The sequence below is a fragment of the Ahaetulla prasina genome, chromosome 7 (assembly GCF_028640845.1).
Source record: "Ahaetulla prasina isolate Xishuangbanna chromosome 7, ASM2864084v1, whole genome shotgun sequence".
NCBI classification, from domain to species: Eukaryota; Metazoa; Chordata; class Lepidosauria; order Squamata; family Colubridae; genus Ahaetulla; species Ahaetulla prasina.
Window position 1 is genome coordinate 10,985,326 of NC_080545.1, and position 15,857 is coordinate 11,001,182.

The 15,857-nt window shown below is 47.7% G+C and overlaps 1 protein-coding gene across 8 annotated transcripts in view; it reads left to right on the forward strand.

Moving 5' to 3' along the window:
- The first annotated feature begins 877 nt into the window (after positions 1 to 877).
- The window catches only part of NTF3 (neurotrophin 3), a 101,814-nt gene continuing 86,834 nt past the window's right edge, over positions 878 to 15,857 (forward strand). For 2 of the 8 annotated variants that reach the window (XM_058191053.1, XM_058191052.1), the window contains exon 1: positions 2,308 to 2,465. Coding sequence is in view for 2 of the 8 variants with exons in the window: in XM_058191046.1 (XP_058047029.1) it covers positions 2,724 to 2,769 (46 nt within the window). In the remaining 6 variants the exon portion in view is untranslated. Of the gene's footprint in view, positions 1,189 to 2,096; positions 2,125 to 2,307; positions 2,466 to 2,497; positions 2,770 to 3,376; positions 3,732 to 15,857 lie in introns of those variants that run through there. The other 6 variants (XM_058191050.1, XM_058191051.1, XM_058191048.1 and 3 more) reach the window with 6 other exon arrangements.

Sequence of the window (15,857 nt, forward strand, 5' to 3'; positions counted from 1 at the left end):
TTGATTAAATTATCTTTCCATTGATATATCATTTTATGGTCCTACTAAAAAAAAAAAAGTGGTGTTATTAGCTAGTTTTAGAAAAGACACTTTCTCTTAAAGGTTTCGACAATTTTGGCCACTACTGTATAAATGGTGGGGAGGATTCTTCATTTTTGGACCCAGCAAACATAGTTAGTGTATTCGGTAGAAAGATGGGGAGTAGACCTTTCAAAAGGAGTAAAATAAAGAATACTTCTGGAAAAAAAAAAGATTTTTTGCTCACTTGAAATGAATGCACAAATCTTTCTCTGCTTTGAGAAATGTTTCTAACATCCCCCCCCTTGAATTAAGTATCAGAAATGTGACAAATGACAATGGAAAAGTAACTGGGAAAAAAACAACCTGCTTAAATTAATGGCAATTGTCTACAGACGTCAGCAGTTCAAGCCTTTTAATATTTGCGATGGCCCTGATCCAAGGGTGAAATCCAGCAAGTTCTGACAGGTTTTCTGAAGAACCGGTAGCGGAAATTTTGAGTAGTTCGGAGAACCGGCAAATGCCACCTCTAGCTGGCCCCAGAGTGGGGTGAGAATGGGGATTTTGCCGTATCCTTCCCCTGGAGTGGGGTAGGAATGGAGATTTTGCAATATCCTTCCCCCTCGAGTGGTGTGGGAATGGGGATTTTACAGTATCCTTCCCCTGGATTGGGATGGGAATGGAGATTTTACAATAGCCTTCCCCTACCACGCCCACCAAGCCACACCCACAGAACCGGCAGAAAAAAAACCTGAAACCCACCACTGACCTAGCTCCTAATTCTAACCACCAGGCTGCGCCACCTGTCTCTGGCTCAGGGTTAACCCCACCCCACCCCACGGGGGGCGGAAAGTTGTGCCTGCCGCAGCTTTCTGCGAGATGTCCGCTTGGTTGGCAAAGCAATGATGGCTAAGGGGAAAATCGACCCTGGGTTATTGGGTCCGCGCCTTCCGCACGTGTAAATGAAGCGAAAGACCCAGGTTGCTTCTTAGAAGATGCAGTATGGCTCTATTCGGCTCCCCCACCCCACGCCACCCCAAGCCTCCTCCCTGCAGGGGATGCCCGGGGCGGCCATGGCGGGTTGATCTCACCCGGAGGGGCAGACAGACCAGCCTCCGGCAGAAGGCAGGAAAAGTCGCGGACATTTCTCGGTGGAAAGGAGACCCCGAGGTGAGTCAGAGAAGCGTGGCTGCTCCCGGAGCAGACAGCGGGAGCCGAACGAGAGAATTAGAGGGGCGGGGAACCCCTCCGCTCTTCTGGGTGAGAAACAGGGGTTGCGTGGGGGGGGGGTTGCGGAAAGGGGCTGCTCGGTCGGGCCGGATCATCCTCTTTCCCCCGGGGGGGCGAATTTTCTCTGCTGCGAATCCGTGGTTGGCCCGCGAGGCGATGGGTCGATCTTTGAGGCCAGAGAGAGAGAGAGAGCGAGAGCGAGCGATCCAGTAACAGTAACAGAGTTGGAAGGGACCTTGGAGGTCATCTAGTCCAACCCCCAGCTGGCGCAAGAGAACTGCCGACCTTTCCTCATCAACAAGTTTTCCTCCACCTAGCCGGGCTCCGGGGCTCGATCGGCCAAAGAAAGCTGGGGCCACCGCGTCCGGTTTTCCACGCTGGTCGGACAACGCCGCCCCTTGGAAGGGCAGAAAAGAACGGCTGCCTGCCCCACGGTCAAGGCGGCAGTAGCAGCAGCTTCGGAGCGAGGCTTGGCTTGGAAGAGAGCGGCGCCAAGCCGGGCGATCCTTTCCTCCTGCCCCGTGGGTGGGTGGGTGGGTAGAAGCAGCCTTTGCCCGGTGGTCCGTCTTCTTCTTCTTCTTCTTCTTCTTCTTCTTCTTCTTCTTCTTCTTCTTCTTCTTCTTCTTCTTCTTCTTCTTCTTCTTCTTCTTCTTCTTCTTCTTCTTCTTCTTCTTCTTCTTCTCCTCCCTCTCCCTCTCCCTCTCCCTCTCTCTCTCCCTCTCCTTCTCCCTCTCCCTCTCCTTCTCCTTCTCCTTCTCCTCCTCTTGCGCCGGGCTCGGGGCTTCCCTCCCTCCGCCCCTTCCTCCTCTTTTCATGCCGCCCCCAATCCCGGCGAGGTTCCCCACCACCCCGGATGCCAGGCTCGCTTCTCCCGCGGTAAGACGCCCCCCACCCAAGAAAAAGCCGGTCGGTTGGGAGGGGGGAAGATCCCGAGCTCTGGGGGCGCGGGGGGGAGGGGGGGAGAGGGTCTGGGGAGGGGGGAGGAAGGGAGGGAGGGAGGCGCCTGACTGCCCGCCCGCCCCTCCTCAACTTGGAGGCGGGGGGCGCCCTCGTCCCCTCCGATAGGCTTCCAAGGGAGGCCGGCTGGCAGGCAGGCGCGAGTCGGTGAGCGGCGGGCCCGGGCAGCAAAGGGAGCCTCGCCCGGCCCGCCAGCCTCCCCGGTTGAGTCTCAGGCAGGCGGGTGGAGGTTGCTCCTTCCAAGCTTCGCGGGACTCCAGGTAAACTTCGCTTTAAGCTCCGCCGCCGCTGCTTCCCTTCGTCCCTTGCCCCAGCTGTGGGGGATCTCTTCCCCTCTGAGAGGCGGGAAATGCGATCTCCCTTTGGATCGCTTCCCCTCCGTCCTGGCGCAAGGTCGAGCGAAGGTTTCCAACGGGGAGGAGGAGACCCGGGAAGGCTTCCCTTCTCGGGGCAGCCTCGGAAAACCCAACTCGGGAAGGGAAGGACAAGCGAGCCCACCGCGCTGATCTCTCTCCAGAATGCCCTTCTCTTCTTTGGTGCTGAAGACTCGGATCGGATCCCGCGGTAGAAAACAGGCGCAAGGACGGGGGCGCTTAGTCAGGGGGTTTGCAGGGGCTGGGAGTAGTGTGTGTGGGGGGGGTCTTTCGTGGTGGTACGTGCAAATGAGCGCAGGGCGGGGAGGGGGCCACAGGGCAGGTCCAAGGAAATGAGTGCAAAAGTGCGTGGGGGGGGGCGAAGAGACCTCCTGATGCCCGCCCTCCGGGGAAGTCCGGCCGGGCGCGCTGCAGGGTTTAGTATGGGGTGGCTTGCGCGGAGCGCCCAGCCTCGAAGGGGTGGGGATGGGGATGGGGGGTTCGTGCGAAGGCAAAAAAAAAAGAAAAGAAAAAAGAAAGAAAGAAAGAAAGAAAGAAAGAAAGAAAGAAAGAAAGAAAGAAAGAGATTCTACAGCTCAAATCCCCAGCTCGAAGACTCAAATGCTCCTGGAAAAAAACACAAAACACAAAATCCCGCTTTTGATAGCTTGAAGGGAGTTTTCTAAGGATCTCAGGAGGCTGTCGCGAAGTTGCGCCTGCTGGAAGGGCCAAGGAGCGCGCAAAGAAGAGCAAAACCCAACTTTGCGCGCGGGAGTTTAAGCGGCGCCGCCCTCCTCTCCTCCTCCTCCTCCTTTCCCTTCCATCTTCACTTTCTAGGTGGAGCTTTGGGGGAGGGGAGGGGAGGGGAGGGGAAGGGAGAGGCGCTTTCACCTCCTCCAATCCCTTCCTCCTTCTCCTTTTTCCACCTGAAAACCACAGTCACCAACGCGAAACTATTCGGAGAAGTTGCCTGTCCGGGATCTGCCAGCCACCTTATAAAGGGCGCAAGGGAAAGCTGGGGGGCGGTGGTGGTTTTCGGTGGAAAAGCCGAAAGAGACTTTGAATGGGAAACGGTCCCCGAGCGAAGGCTATTTGCGGGGACCGCCGCCGGGCTGGAAGGTTATGGCTGAGAGTCGGAGGTGGAAATGAGCAAGGCGGCGGCGCAGGCTCGGGGTAAGCTTTGCGCCTTTCGCGCGGAATCCTTTCAAACAAAGCGCTCCGGGCTGAACTCGGCGCGCGGGGAAGGTTGGGGGTGGAGTGGTGGGGGGCGCAGGGCCGTCTTCACAGCATTATGAGCCCCCCACGGGCAAAGCAGTCTACTGGGACCCGCTTAAGACAACGTCTCGCCGTAAAAACAACAACAACGTGAAATGGTCGATACAATTAAACATCTATTTATCAGTGTTGATTTCCATTCACGCATGTTAGTATTATTATTATTATTTTTAAATGCGGTAAAAGGTAAGAAATACGTGGCTGCATTTCTATGAGACAAGGTGCGCTGAAGGGTTAACTTATACACAGATAAGTAAGGGGGCCCCTATGCTTGTGTGGGTCACGGGGCAAGTGCCCATCAGGCCAATGCCTTAAGATAGGGTTCACCTGTGGAATCCTTGCAGTGGGGGAGAGAAGCAGGAGGGGTGGGTGGGAGAAAGAAGAGCATCTCAATTGGGGGTGGGAGACAGAGAAAAAAAAGTGTGTGTGTGTGTGACATTGCTGAAAGCGATTTTGCGGATATTTTTTTTTCTTGAACATGCCTTCCAGGCTGTGGATGTGGAGGGGTGGAGGCCTTATTTAGTTCCCCTCCCCTACCCCGGAGAGCTCAACAATTCTTGCAAAACTTCCCGCCCGGGCGAGTAACTCGGGATTCGAACCAGCAGTGGTTCGTAAAAGGCGCAAGTTATAAAGCCCAGCCGTATTGAGAAGGGCGCTCCTCCACGTGTAAAACAGGTGGTTTTGTTCTGCCCCCCCCCCTTCCTCCACCAGTCTGTGAAGTCTCTTTTGTTCCTTAAAAAAAAAAAAAGGTGACTGGCGTTTCTAGAGAGGAATCTTCCAGGCAGGCTAAGAGTGCAGTTCCTGGTAGCTATTTTCGTAGAAATGCCGCCCCCCCCCCCCGCGTAAGGAGATTGTCTGCCTTCTAGGCTTGGATTAAGACCTGGTCTCAGGTCTTCGCTGCTCTCTCGCCTGTCATGTTTAACGGAGGATTTGGTGTGTGTGTGTGTATGTGTAGATTCTCTCTTGGAGATGTGCTCTCAACTTGGAGCTCCGGTGGGACGGACAGAAGTGAGGGAGGTGCAAGAGGTTACAAGAACCTAAATGGTGGTTCTGAGTATGGTTCTGCTTGGAGCCGAAGAGTGTCGGATGGTGTCATTTTGAGCTTCGACTCCGTGGCTACCTTGGTTTTAATTCTTAACCATAGCCGGTTAACATCGATCGGCTGTCAAGCTCAGGAAAGAAGGAGTCCAGGCATTTCAGATGAATATGGGTTGATTGTATGCTAATGCTCTCTACAAGAATCTGAGCTACTAAAGGTCAAAGCAAATTGGAAGGGGATAAGAGACAATGGAATTCAAGGTGGGTTGGACTTGAATCTCTTGTGGGGGCGAAGGGACTCGAGACTGATGACACACTTGATCCCACCCTCTGGTTCAAGCCTGATCATCTCCTACACCCAGTTCCATTTCAGTTGCTATCGGCCGTGTTTGGCAGGGAGAAGGGAGAGCCAGTCCTGGCTGCCCCAGCATATGAGTTGATGAAAGTCACTCTCGGATGCCTCCTGTAGACAAACTGGCTGCTTTTCTTTAGACAAATATTTGGGGGGGAACAATTATAGCTCTTGTGTCCATTTTGGGCGTGTTGCTGTGTTGTGTTAGGAGGTGTGTGACGTAACTCTGAGCCCTGACAATATTACAGGAGTGTTGCTAATAATGCTGACAAAAGTCTTCCGACTGGAAAATGAAAGCCCGTGCTGCCTGGGTATTGTGGTGGTTGTTGAGGTTTAGAACGTTGTTGTGGTTGCTGCTGAGGACTAGTGTGCGACGTCGGGTGGGCGTGGCCAACTCGACGTCACTCACTTCCACCAGTCACATGACCGCCTACCCACGCCTACCCAGCCTCTCATTAGGGCAGAGAACCGGTTTTTAAAAAATATCGGGAATCACGAAACCCTTTTTTTAAAAAAATTTGCATTTATATCCTGCCCTTCTCCGAAGACTCAGGGCGGCTTACATTGTGTAAGGCAATAGTCTCATCCATTTGTATATTATATACAAAGTCAACTTGTATTGCCCCCCCCCAACAATCTGGGTCCTCATTTTACCTACCTTATAAAGGATGGAAGGCTGAGTCAACCTTGGGCCTGGTGGGACTCGAACCTGCAGTAATTGTAATTGCAGGCAGCTGTGTTAATAACAGACTGCATTTGCCTGTTGAGCCACAAGACATCTCTCCCTCCCTCCCTCCCTCTCTCTCCCTCTCCCCCTCTCTTTGTTTCTCTCTGTCTCTGCCCTGACCGCTTCTTCATCCCCTGCCATCATCCTTACCTTCTCAGGCCAGGCAAGAAGTGACTGGGAGGGGAGAGTGAGGGGTGTGGCCAGCCAGTGGTGGGATCACCTGACAAGGAGCCAAAGCAGAGGGCCCAAAGAGCCGCATGCGGCTCCAGAGCCGCAGGTTGCTGACATCCGGCATAGACAGCAAAGAGTCTAGAAAGCAGGAAGTACTTGACTTCATCCGGTACCTATTCCTTACTCTGCAAAGAAGGAAATACTTTTTATTCAGGGTCTCTGTTCCCACTACAGTTGAGTTTGGGGCAGGACCCAAATCACAGGGGCACACCAGATGTTTCTGTTTACGTCCTGTAACTCAGTGACCCACAAACTTTGAGGCACCAGGGATTTGTTTCTGTGGAGAGATTTTTTTCCGTGGACCATTGGGGAGTGGTTTCGTGTGCTGCCTGCATCCAATGGATGGGACTTCATTTGTTTGCGTGGACAGGTTGCTGGTCCGTGGACCGGGGTTTGGGAACCACTGCTGTAAATCATCCCAACATACCATCCCATCATATTCCAAACTAATATGTGGCAAAAATACAAATACAAGTCCTCAACTTACAAACACAATAGAGGCCCACAGTTCTGTGGTTAAGTGAGATATTGGTTGGATGAGTTTTTCCCGATTTTATGACCTTTCTTGCCACAGTTAAGTGAACTTCTTCTTCTTCTTCTTCTTCTTCTTCTTCTTCTTCTTCTTCTTCTTCTTCTTCTTCTTCTTCTTCTTCTTCTTCTTCTTCTTCTTCTTCTTCTTCTTCTTCTTCTTCTCCTTCTCCTTCTCCTTCTCCTTCTCCTTCTCCTCCTCCTCCTCCTCCTCCTCCTCCTCCTCCTCCTCCTCCTCCTCCTCCTCCTTCTGTCCTCGGACATTGGCAATCATGTTGGTGATCCTATTTTTGTCAACAGCCGCATGAAAAAATGCTGCTGAGTTTTGTCCAAACCGGTCCCTTAGGTTTTGAAGCCATGATGTTCTTCTTCTGCCTGGACCTCGTTTGCCTTCAATCTTTCCCCGGAAGATTAAGTGAAGGATGCTGTATTTTCCTAGGTGTCGCATCCCATGTCCAAAATATTCTAACTTTTGCTTTTTAATAGCTTTGATGATTTCCTTTGGCTTTCCCAGGCAGCTTATCCCCTCCTTATTTGTGATTTTGTCAACCCAGCTAATACGTAACAGCCGCCTGTAAGTGAACCACTCCAGTTGGTAAATTAGTAACCCGGTTGTTAAATGAACCTGGCTTCCCCATTGATTTTGTGTGTCAAGTGGTCGCAAAAGGGCGGGTTATCTGAGCTTGGGACACAGTCGCTGTGTGTCCCACAGTCCCATAAATATGAACCAGGGGCCAAGTGTCTGAATTTTGATTGTATGATCATCGGGTTGCTGCAACGGTCATCACTGTGAAAAACGGTCCTAAGTCGCTTTTTTTCAGTGCTGTGTAACTTTGAATGGTCAGTAAAGGAATGGTTGTAAGTCGAGGACTATCTGTATTAGGCTGATGGAAGGGAGGACAAAAAGAGGATTCTTGTTGTTCAGCTCTTATTGTTTGAAGACTTTAAAGATGCATTAGCAAGAACTTGGCTGGCTGGCTGGCTGGATAATTGTCCAGTAGGCTCAGAGGGTTGGTTATAGAGTAGAGTAGAGTAGAGTAGAATAGAATAGAATAGAATAGAAAAGAAAATATGGAATGGAATGGAATGGAATGGAATGGAATGGAATGGAATAGAATAGAATAGAATAGAATAGAATAGAATAGAATAGAATAGAATAGAATAGAATAGAAAATGTGGAATGGAATGGACTGGAATAGAATAGAAAAGAAAAGAAAATATGGAATGGAATTGAATGGAATGGAATAGGATAGGATAGGATAGAAAATGTGGAATGGAATAGAATATGGATCTCCAACTTTGGCAACTTTAAGATTTGTGGACTTCAACTCCCAGCAAAGCTGGTTTAGGAACTCTGGGAATTGAAGTTCACAAGTTTTAAAGTTGCCAAGGTTGGAGACCCCTGGAATAGAATAGAATAGAATAGAATAGAATGAAATGGAAAATGTGGAATGGAATAGAATGGAATGGAATGGAATGGAATAGAATAGAATAGAGAAGAGAAGAGAAGAGAAGAGAAGAGAAGAGAAGAGAAGAGAAAAAAGAAAATGTGGAATGGAATGGAATGGAATGGAATGGAATAGAGAAGAGAAGAGAAGAGAAGAGAAGAGAAGAGAAGAGAAGAGAAGAGAAGAGAAAAAAGAAAATGTGGAATGGAATGGAATAGAATAGAATAGAATAGAATAGGGATCTCCAAACTTGGCAACTTTAAGATTTGTGGACTTCAACTCCCAGCAAAGCTGGTTTAGGAACTCTGGGAATTGAAGTCCACAAGTTTTAAAGTTGCCAAGGTTGGAGACCCCTAGAATAGAATAGAATAGAATGAAATGGAAAATGTGGAATGGAGTGGAGTGGAGTGGAATAGAATAGAATAGAATAGAATAGAATAGAATAGAATAGAATAGAATAGAATAGAATAGAATAGAATAGAATAGGAATAGAATAGAGAAGAGAAGAGAAGAGAAGAGAAAAAAGAAAATGTGGAATGGAATGGAATGGAATGGAATGGAATGGAATGGAATGGAATGGAATGGAATAGAATAGGGATCTCCAAATTTGGCAACTTTAAGATTTGTGGACTTCAACTCCCAGCAAAGCTGGTTTAGGAACTCTGGGAATTGAAGTCCACAAGTTTTAAAGTTGCCAAGGTTGGAGACCCCTGGAATGGAATAGAATAGAATAGAATAGAATAGAATAGAATAGAATAGAATAGAATAGAACCTTTGAGGTCTTCTAGTCCACCCCCCTGTTCAAGCAGGAGACCCTATACCATTTCAGACAAGTGACTGTCCAGCCTTTCCTTAAAAGCCCCCAGTGTTGGAGCATCCACAACTTCTGGAGGCAAGCGGTTCCACTGGTTAACTGTCCTCCCTGTTAGGAAGTTTCTCCTTAATTCCAGGTTGTTTTTCTCCTTGATTAGTTGCCCTCCATTGTTTCTTGTCATGCCCTCAGTTGCTTTGGAGAATAACTTGAGCCCCTCTTCTCTGTGTCAGCCCCTCAAATACTGAAATACTGCTATCCTGTCACCCCTACTTCTTCTTTTCTTTAGCCGAATCTTAGAGCAGGCCAGGGAAATATTTATTAGTTGTTGTTTTTTTATTAGTAAATGTAAACCCTGCCTTTCCACTTAAACAAGTTTTTTTTTTTTGAGTAGCTTATAGTAAGTGGAACAAAATACAGAACCTGGGGGCAAAAAAACCCCAGTGCCTTTAACAGTAGCGTCATTAAAGTCAGCCAACTGTTCAAAGCTCGGAAGATCGATGAGATCTTGCTCCTTGTCTCCATCTTGGGAGCTTGGGGTCCAAACGCATTTTCCTTTGAAGCCCCTCTTAACTGTCTGAGCTCTATGAGCTCTAAGTTGTACCTTGATGAACGTATCTTTTCTTTTATGTACACTGAGAGCGTATGCACCAAGACAAATTCCTTGTGTGTCCAATCACACTTGGCCAATAAAATATTCTATTCTATTCTATTCTATTCTATTCTATTCTATTCTATTCTATTCCATTCCATTCCATTCCATTCCATTCCATTCCATTCCATTCTATTCTATTCTATTCTATTCTATTCTATTCTATTCTATTCTATTCCATTCTATTCCATTCTATTCTATTCTACAAAGGAGAAGATACTCACCCTGGATACTAGAAAGTGAAGTTTCTTTTCTCCTAGTAAGAAGAGAGCCCGTAGGTCGTTACTTGAAGAAGTGCTCCCTGTGGATCATCAGGCTCCCAGCTATATTATTTAATTTGTATCTTGCTTCTGTTTTTTGTTTTTTTTAACAAATAACTCAAGGCGGCAAACATATCCAACACACCTCCTTCCTCCTATTTTTCCTCCACAGCCAGTGGTGGGATTCAGCCACTTCGCACCACTTAGGGAGAACCGGTTGTTAACTTTCTGAGCAGTTTGGCAAACCGGTTGTTGGAAGAAATCAATAGGGCAGAGAACCGGTTGTTCAATTACTTGAATCCCACCACTGCCCACAGCAACAACTCTGTGAAGTGAGTTTGGGCTGAGAGAGAGCGACTACCGTATTTTTTGGACTATAAGATGCACTTTTTTGTCTCGGAAAAGGAGCTGAAAATGTCTGTGTGTCTTATAGACGGAATATTGCCAAAGCCCCGCCCACCCACCGGCTGTTTTTTTTTTGGCCTCCGCATGCCCCGTTTTCGGGCCTTCTGTAGGCCTTTTTTGGGGCAGTTTTTGGGGCTTTTTCAGCTCATTTTTTGAGGTTTTTTGGGGGGCCATTTTCAAGGCTCTTTTCGGCCCTTTTGGGGGGTTTTCTCAGCCCATTTTTGAGGCTTTTTTGGGTCCTTTTTGAAGTTTTTTTTAGTCCAACTTCGAGGTTTTTTCCAGCTGTTTTTTTTTTCTCCCGGCCCATTTTCGAGCCTTTTTTTGGCCCGTTTTTGGGGTTGGGACCTGTATGACTGAGAATCTCTACAGACTTTTAGCTATCCAATTTGGGATGGACACCCTTGGAATGGTGTGGGAGTAGGAATGGATTCCCAGAGGAAAAAAATTGCAGACTACAGGAACCAGGAGCACCACTTAGGTGACCCTGAGGACACATATAAACCTCCAAGTGCTTCAACAACCCTCTAAAAGGATGCAAATGATCAGCTGTCTACAAGGAATATAAATCTTTCCATTCCCCACCGTTGAGGCAGAGCGGAAGAAGCTTCTTGGATGAGAAGCGAAATGTCTTCAAAACAAAAAACGAAACAAGAAAGTCCAGTTGCCTCCTGAAAAAACACCTTTGGGACTTTCAGTTGTTCTCTCTTATTTGGCCCATCGTCAAGATTAGAGAGTCCTTTATGGTTGGAATTAGATGGCACAGAGGAGGTGAAGATTGGTATCACCACCAGCCTATTCCAAAGATCTGCCTGACCTCATCCGACAGCTTTCTGTGGGTGCCAGACAGAACGGAGATCAAGACGGAACCCTGTAAAAAACAATAATCCAGATACTGAACAAAATTATTATATCTGTCATCTAACTTCACATATATCTCTTCTCTCGGTCACCGATGCCCTGGTTATCTCCTGTATGGACTATTGCAATCCGCTCTATGTGGGTCTACCCTTGGAAGAGTATCCAGGCAGTGGTGGGATTCAAATAATTTAACAACTGGTTCTCTGCCCTAATGACCAGCTGGGTAGGCGTGGCTCGGTGGTCATGTGACCGTGTGGGTGTGGCCAACTCAACGTCACTCACGTTGATGAGGTGCTTCGCTTTAGCTGTTACAATGTAATAAGGGTTAACCCGAGAGGCAGTTTCTGTAAGCAGGGCAATAAAGATGAGGCTAGAAACACTACCAGAATGTTTCCTTCCTGCCTTCCTTACAGGATTAGCCCTGTAAAGTGAAAAACAAAACAAAACAAAATAAGATTTCTTCCAACAACCAGTTTTCCAAACTGCTTAGAAAGTTAATCTTAACAAACGGTTCTCCCGAATAGGTGCGAACTGGCTGAATCCCACCACTGTATCCAGGGCCACACAAGCAATTTTTGGCACACCCCCACCCCCACCCAAGGATGGCACATGTAACAGCTTAGTTGTGGGAGCTACACTGGGTGCTGGTTTGCTTCTGGGTCCAATTCAAGGTGTTGATTATTACCGTTAAAGCCCTACATGGCATGGGGACCAGGTTACCTGAGAAATCAACTCATCCCCATCATGTCAGCCTCTTCCACCTGGTCAGGAAGGGAATGATGGACCCTATCATTTAAACTCGTGTCAAACTCGTTTTCATTGAGGGCTGCATCAGGGTTGTGTTTGACCTCGGGGGTGGGGGCGTGGGGGGAGTGGGCAGGGTGGGGGTGGCCAGCTAAACATCACTCATGTGGTGGTGGGGGGCTGTGGTGTACCCAAGTGCTCTGCCAGCAAAAGCAGGCTCCTGAGCTCTGTTTTCAGCTGCGACAGCCTCCTGCAACCCTGTCGGTGAAAACGGAATTCTGGAGGGCTGCACATAGCCCCCCCAAGCTCGATCTTTGCTGGCAGCACAGTGGTGGATTTCAATTTTTTTTTACTACCGGTTCTGTGGGGGTGGCTTGGTGGGCATGGCATGCCTTGGTGGGCGTGGCAGGGGAAGGATATTGTAAAATCTCCATTTCCTCCCTATTGTTGTGATGCAGGCCCAAGTAGGTAGTAGGAAACTCAGTCAATGTAAAAACAAACAAACTTTATTAGCACAGCTGAGAATTAAATCATTCTCAGTGTAGTCCAAACTAAATTAAAGCAAATTCCTCCCAACACAAATTCTTCAGCCTTATCACCAACCTTTGGTTCCAATTAGGCAAACTGCCAAAGGCCCTTCTTGGCAAAAGTTCAGAAGATGCCGATACGAAACAAAGGCAACAAGACAAAAGCTATCAACGTTGTTTTCCGGCAAAGAGCCCAAACACCGTTGCTGGTCTTTTAACCCTTTGGGAGGGGCCAATCATCTCTTGGCCCTACTCCCAAGTCGTCTTCTTTGCTTGAGCTGCTCTTGCCTTCTGACAGCTCTTCTCATGCGTGCATTAGGAACAGGCTCCTCCTTCCTCTGCCTCACTACTGTCAGCCTCTGGAGGTTCTGGAGTCTGCACATCACTCCCCAATGGCCCTGGCTCCACCTCTGCCTCCGGCACAGAGCCCTCATCCGGGCTTTCCCTAGCCTCCAAGACTGGCCCATGCTCTTCCTCAACTTCACCACTGTTTGACTCCGTTGCCAGCTCCGCAGGCTGCTGGCGGACCACAACACCAACCAACTGGGACTTGGGAGGCAGAGAATAGATGGGGGCAGGGCCAGCCAGAATTTTTACTACCGGTTCTCCGAACTACTCAAAATTTCCGCTATCAGTTCTCCTTCTCCAGAACTGCTCAGAACCTGCTGAAACCCATTTCTGGTCATAACGGTGAAAAAAAAAACAGTCAGAAGTCTCATTTTTCAGTGCCGTTGTAACTTGGAACAGTCCCTAAATGAGCTGTTGTAAGTCAAGGAATAATGGTATGTCTCCTGCTTGAGTTTCAATTCATCGGGGTAGTGGTCGGCCAAGCGGAGAGAGTTGGCTGTCAGATTCTCAGGAACGAGAATAGTAGGATATTGTACGGATGGACCGTTGGTGGCTGCAGGTCACAATGTTGATCTGAACGGCGATCAGACACTAATGAAACGAGTGTTGAGTTTTTTGCTCAGGCCTTGAACTGGCAGGTGTCTGGTTGAAAAAAAAATCAATCTGTCACATACTTTTAACGGGGTCAGAGCCCTCTTCCAATCCATGAAGGTTTTATAATCCTGTTTAGCCTGCTCTGATTGTTCTTTTCGGGAGTTTTGAGAACTGCTTCCAATTCCTGAAGAACCTGATTGACTGCAAGATACTAAAGTCAGGGGTGACTATTTATTTATTTATTTATTTTATTTATTTTGTGAAGTACAAATATATATAGAATATATATAAGTATAAGCATGAATTGAATACAAAAAATGAATACAACTAAAGGGAATATTAGGACAGGGACGGTAGGCACGCTGGTGCTCTTATGCATGCCCCTTACAGACCTCTTAGGAATGGGGTGAGGTCAACAGTAGACAGTCTTAGGTTAAAGTTTTGAGGATTTTAGGATGAGACCACGGAGTCAGGTAGTGCATTCCAGGCATTAGCAACTCTGTTACTGAAGTCCTATTTTCTGCAATTGAGATTGGAGCGGTTCACTTTAAGTTTGTATCTATTGTGCGCTCGTGTATTGTTGTGGTTGAAGCTGAAGTAGTCATTGACAGGTAGGACATTGTAGCAGATGATTTTATGAGCTATGCTCAGGTTATATTGAAGGTGGCGTAGTTCTAAATTTTCTAAACCCAGAATTTCAAGTCTGGTGGCATAAGGTATATTTTATTGCGAGCAAAGGAGTGGAGGACTCTTCTCGTGAAATATTTCTGGACGCGCTCAAATGTATTAATGTCCGATATGCAGTGTGGGTTCCAGACAGATGAGCTGTATTCGAGAATTGGTCTAGCAAATGTTTTGTATGCTCTGGTTAGTAGCGTAATCTTACTGGAGAAGAAGCTACGCAAGATTAGGTTTACAACTCTTAATGCCTTTTTGGCAATGTTGTTACAGTGGGCTTTGGCACTTAGATCATTTGGTATGAGTACTCCAAGGTCCTTGACAGAGTGAGGGTCATCTGTGATTATGCCGAGGGAGAAAGTGTGGGAGCTGGCAATGAGTGTGCATCATTGAATGGGTCGTTGGCTGTGTTGCACAGCTGGGAGCAAAGAGGGTGACCCAATTATCCTGGGATAATTAGCAGCAGAGGTATTGTTCCGGCAAATCATGAACACGCTCTGTTTGCGTATCTAATTGGGAAAGTGGAGACATGTTCTCAAGATGGTATCTTCGATAGGCTGCACCAGAACTCCGCGTTGAATGGAAACCTTCTCCACCAGGGATTAATGCTGTCTCGCAAGCCTGTTATGCAATTGGAAACTGTGCTTCAGAAAGAATTGGGCCATGTTGCAAACTGAGGCCAGAGAGGGAAGAAAAAGAGCTTTGAACACAGAACATAGAATAATGGAAGGGAACTCAGAGGTCTTCTAGTCCAGGGGTCTCCAACCTTGGCAACTTTAAGACTTGTGGACTTCAACTCCCAGTTGAAGCAAAGCTGGCTGAGGGATTCTGGGAGTTGAAGTCCACAAGTCTTAAAGTTGCCAAGGTTGGAGACCCCTGTTCTAGTCCAACCCCATGCTCATTGGTTGTCCAATCTCTTTTTCCAAAAGTTAAAATACACAATACAAAAAACCCACAATACACAAAAGCAAAAAATATATAAAACAAACAAAGACAGATGCATCGAAATTACAATACTCAGAACAGCTTTTTCTACATCGGTATCTCTATTTAACCTCTATGTGCAGATTATACTTCTAAGTATCTCTGTCTTAAATTAACATCCTTATTTAAATTATCTTAAACTCTATTCAGAATTCAATCTCATAGCAAAAATCTCCCTTAAGTTTTATGGTTACTCTCCAGCCAGGAATACCATCTATTCCATATTCAATAGTACTCAGTATCTTCCCTCTCCTTCATTTCCATAGATAATCTATTTCTGCACATTCATATAAGGTAAAGGTAAAGGTTCCCCTCGCACAAACATGCTAGTCGTTGCTGACTCTAGGGGGCGGTGCTCATCTCCGTTTCAAAGCCAAAGAGCCAGCGCTGTCCGAAGATGTCTCCGTGGTCATGTGGCCGGCATGATTCAACGCCAAAGGCGCACGGAACGCTGTTACCTTCCCACCAAAGGTGGTCCCTAGTTTTTCTACTTACATTTTTTAAGTGTTTTCGAAACTGCTAGGTTGGCAGAAGCTGGGACAAGTTGTCGTGTCCCACTCCTCCGCTGATGGCCGGGTCAGGGAAATCCGAATCAGGTGTGCCTCTGCAGCTCTGCCAAAGTCCTAGCAAAGTCCTCAGGGCAGGCAGGAGACCAGAAAGTGACTTCAGCAAGATATGTTTAGACTTTGCCTGACTCAGAGACTGCCAGAAAGCAGATCCTTTATATAGGCCATGGGGTGTGGCTCCATGACTCAGCACTTATCCAGGCCTGCCCCTCCCTTCCTTCTGTTGCCTCCGCCTATCAAGTCTTCTGACGCGAGGGTCACTCCAGTCTGCAG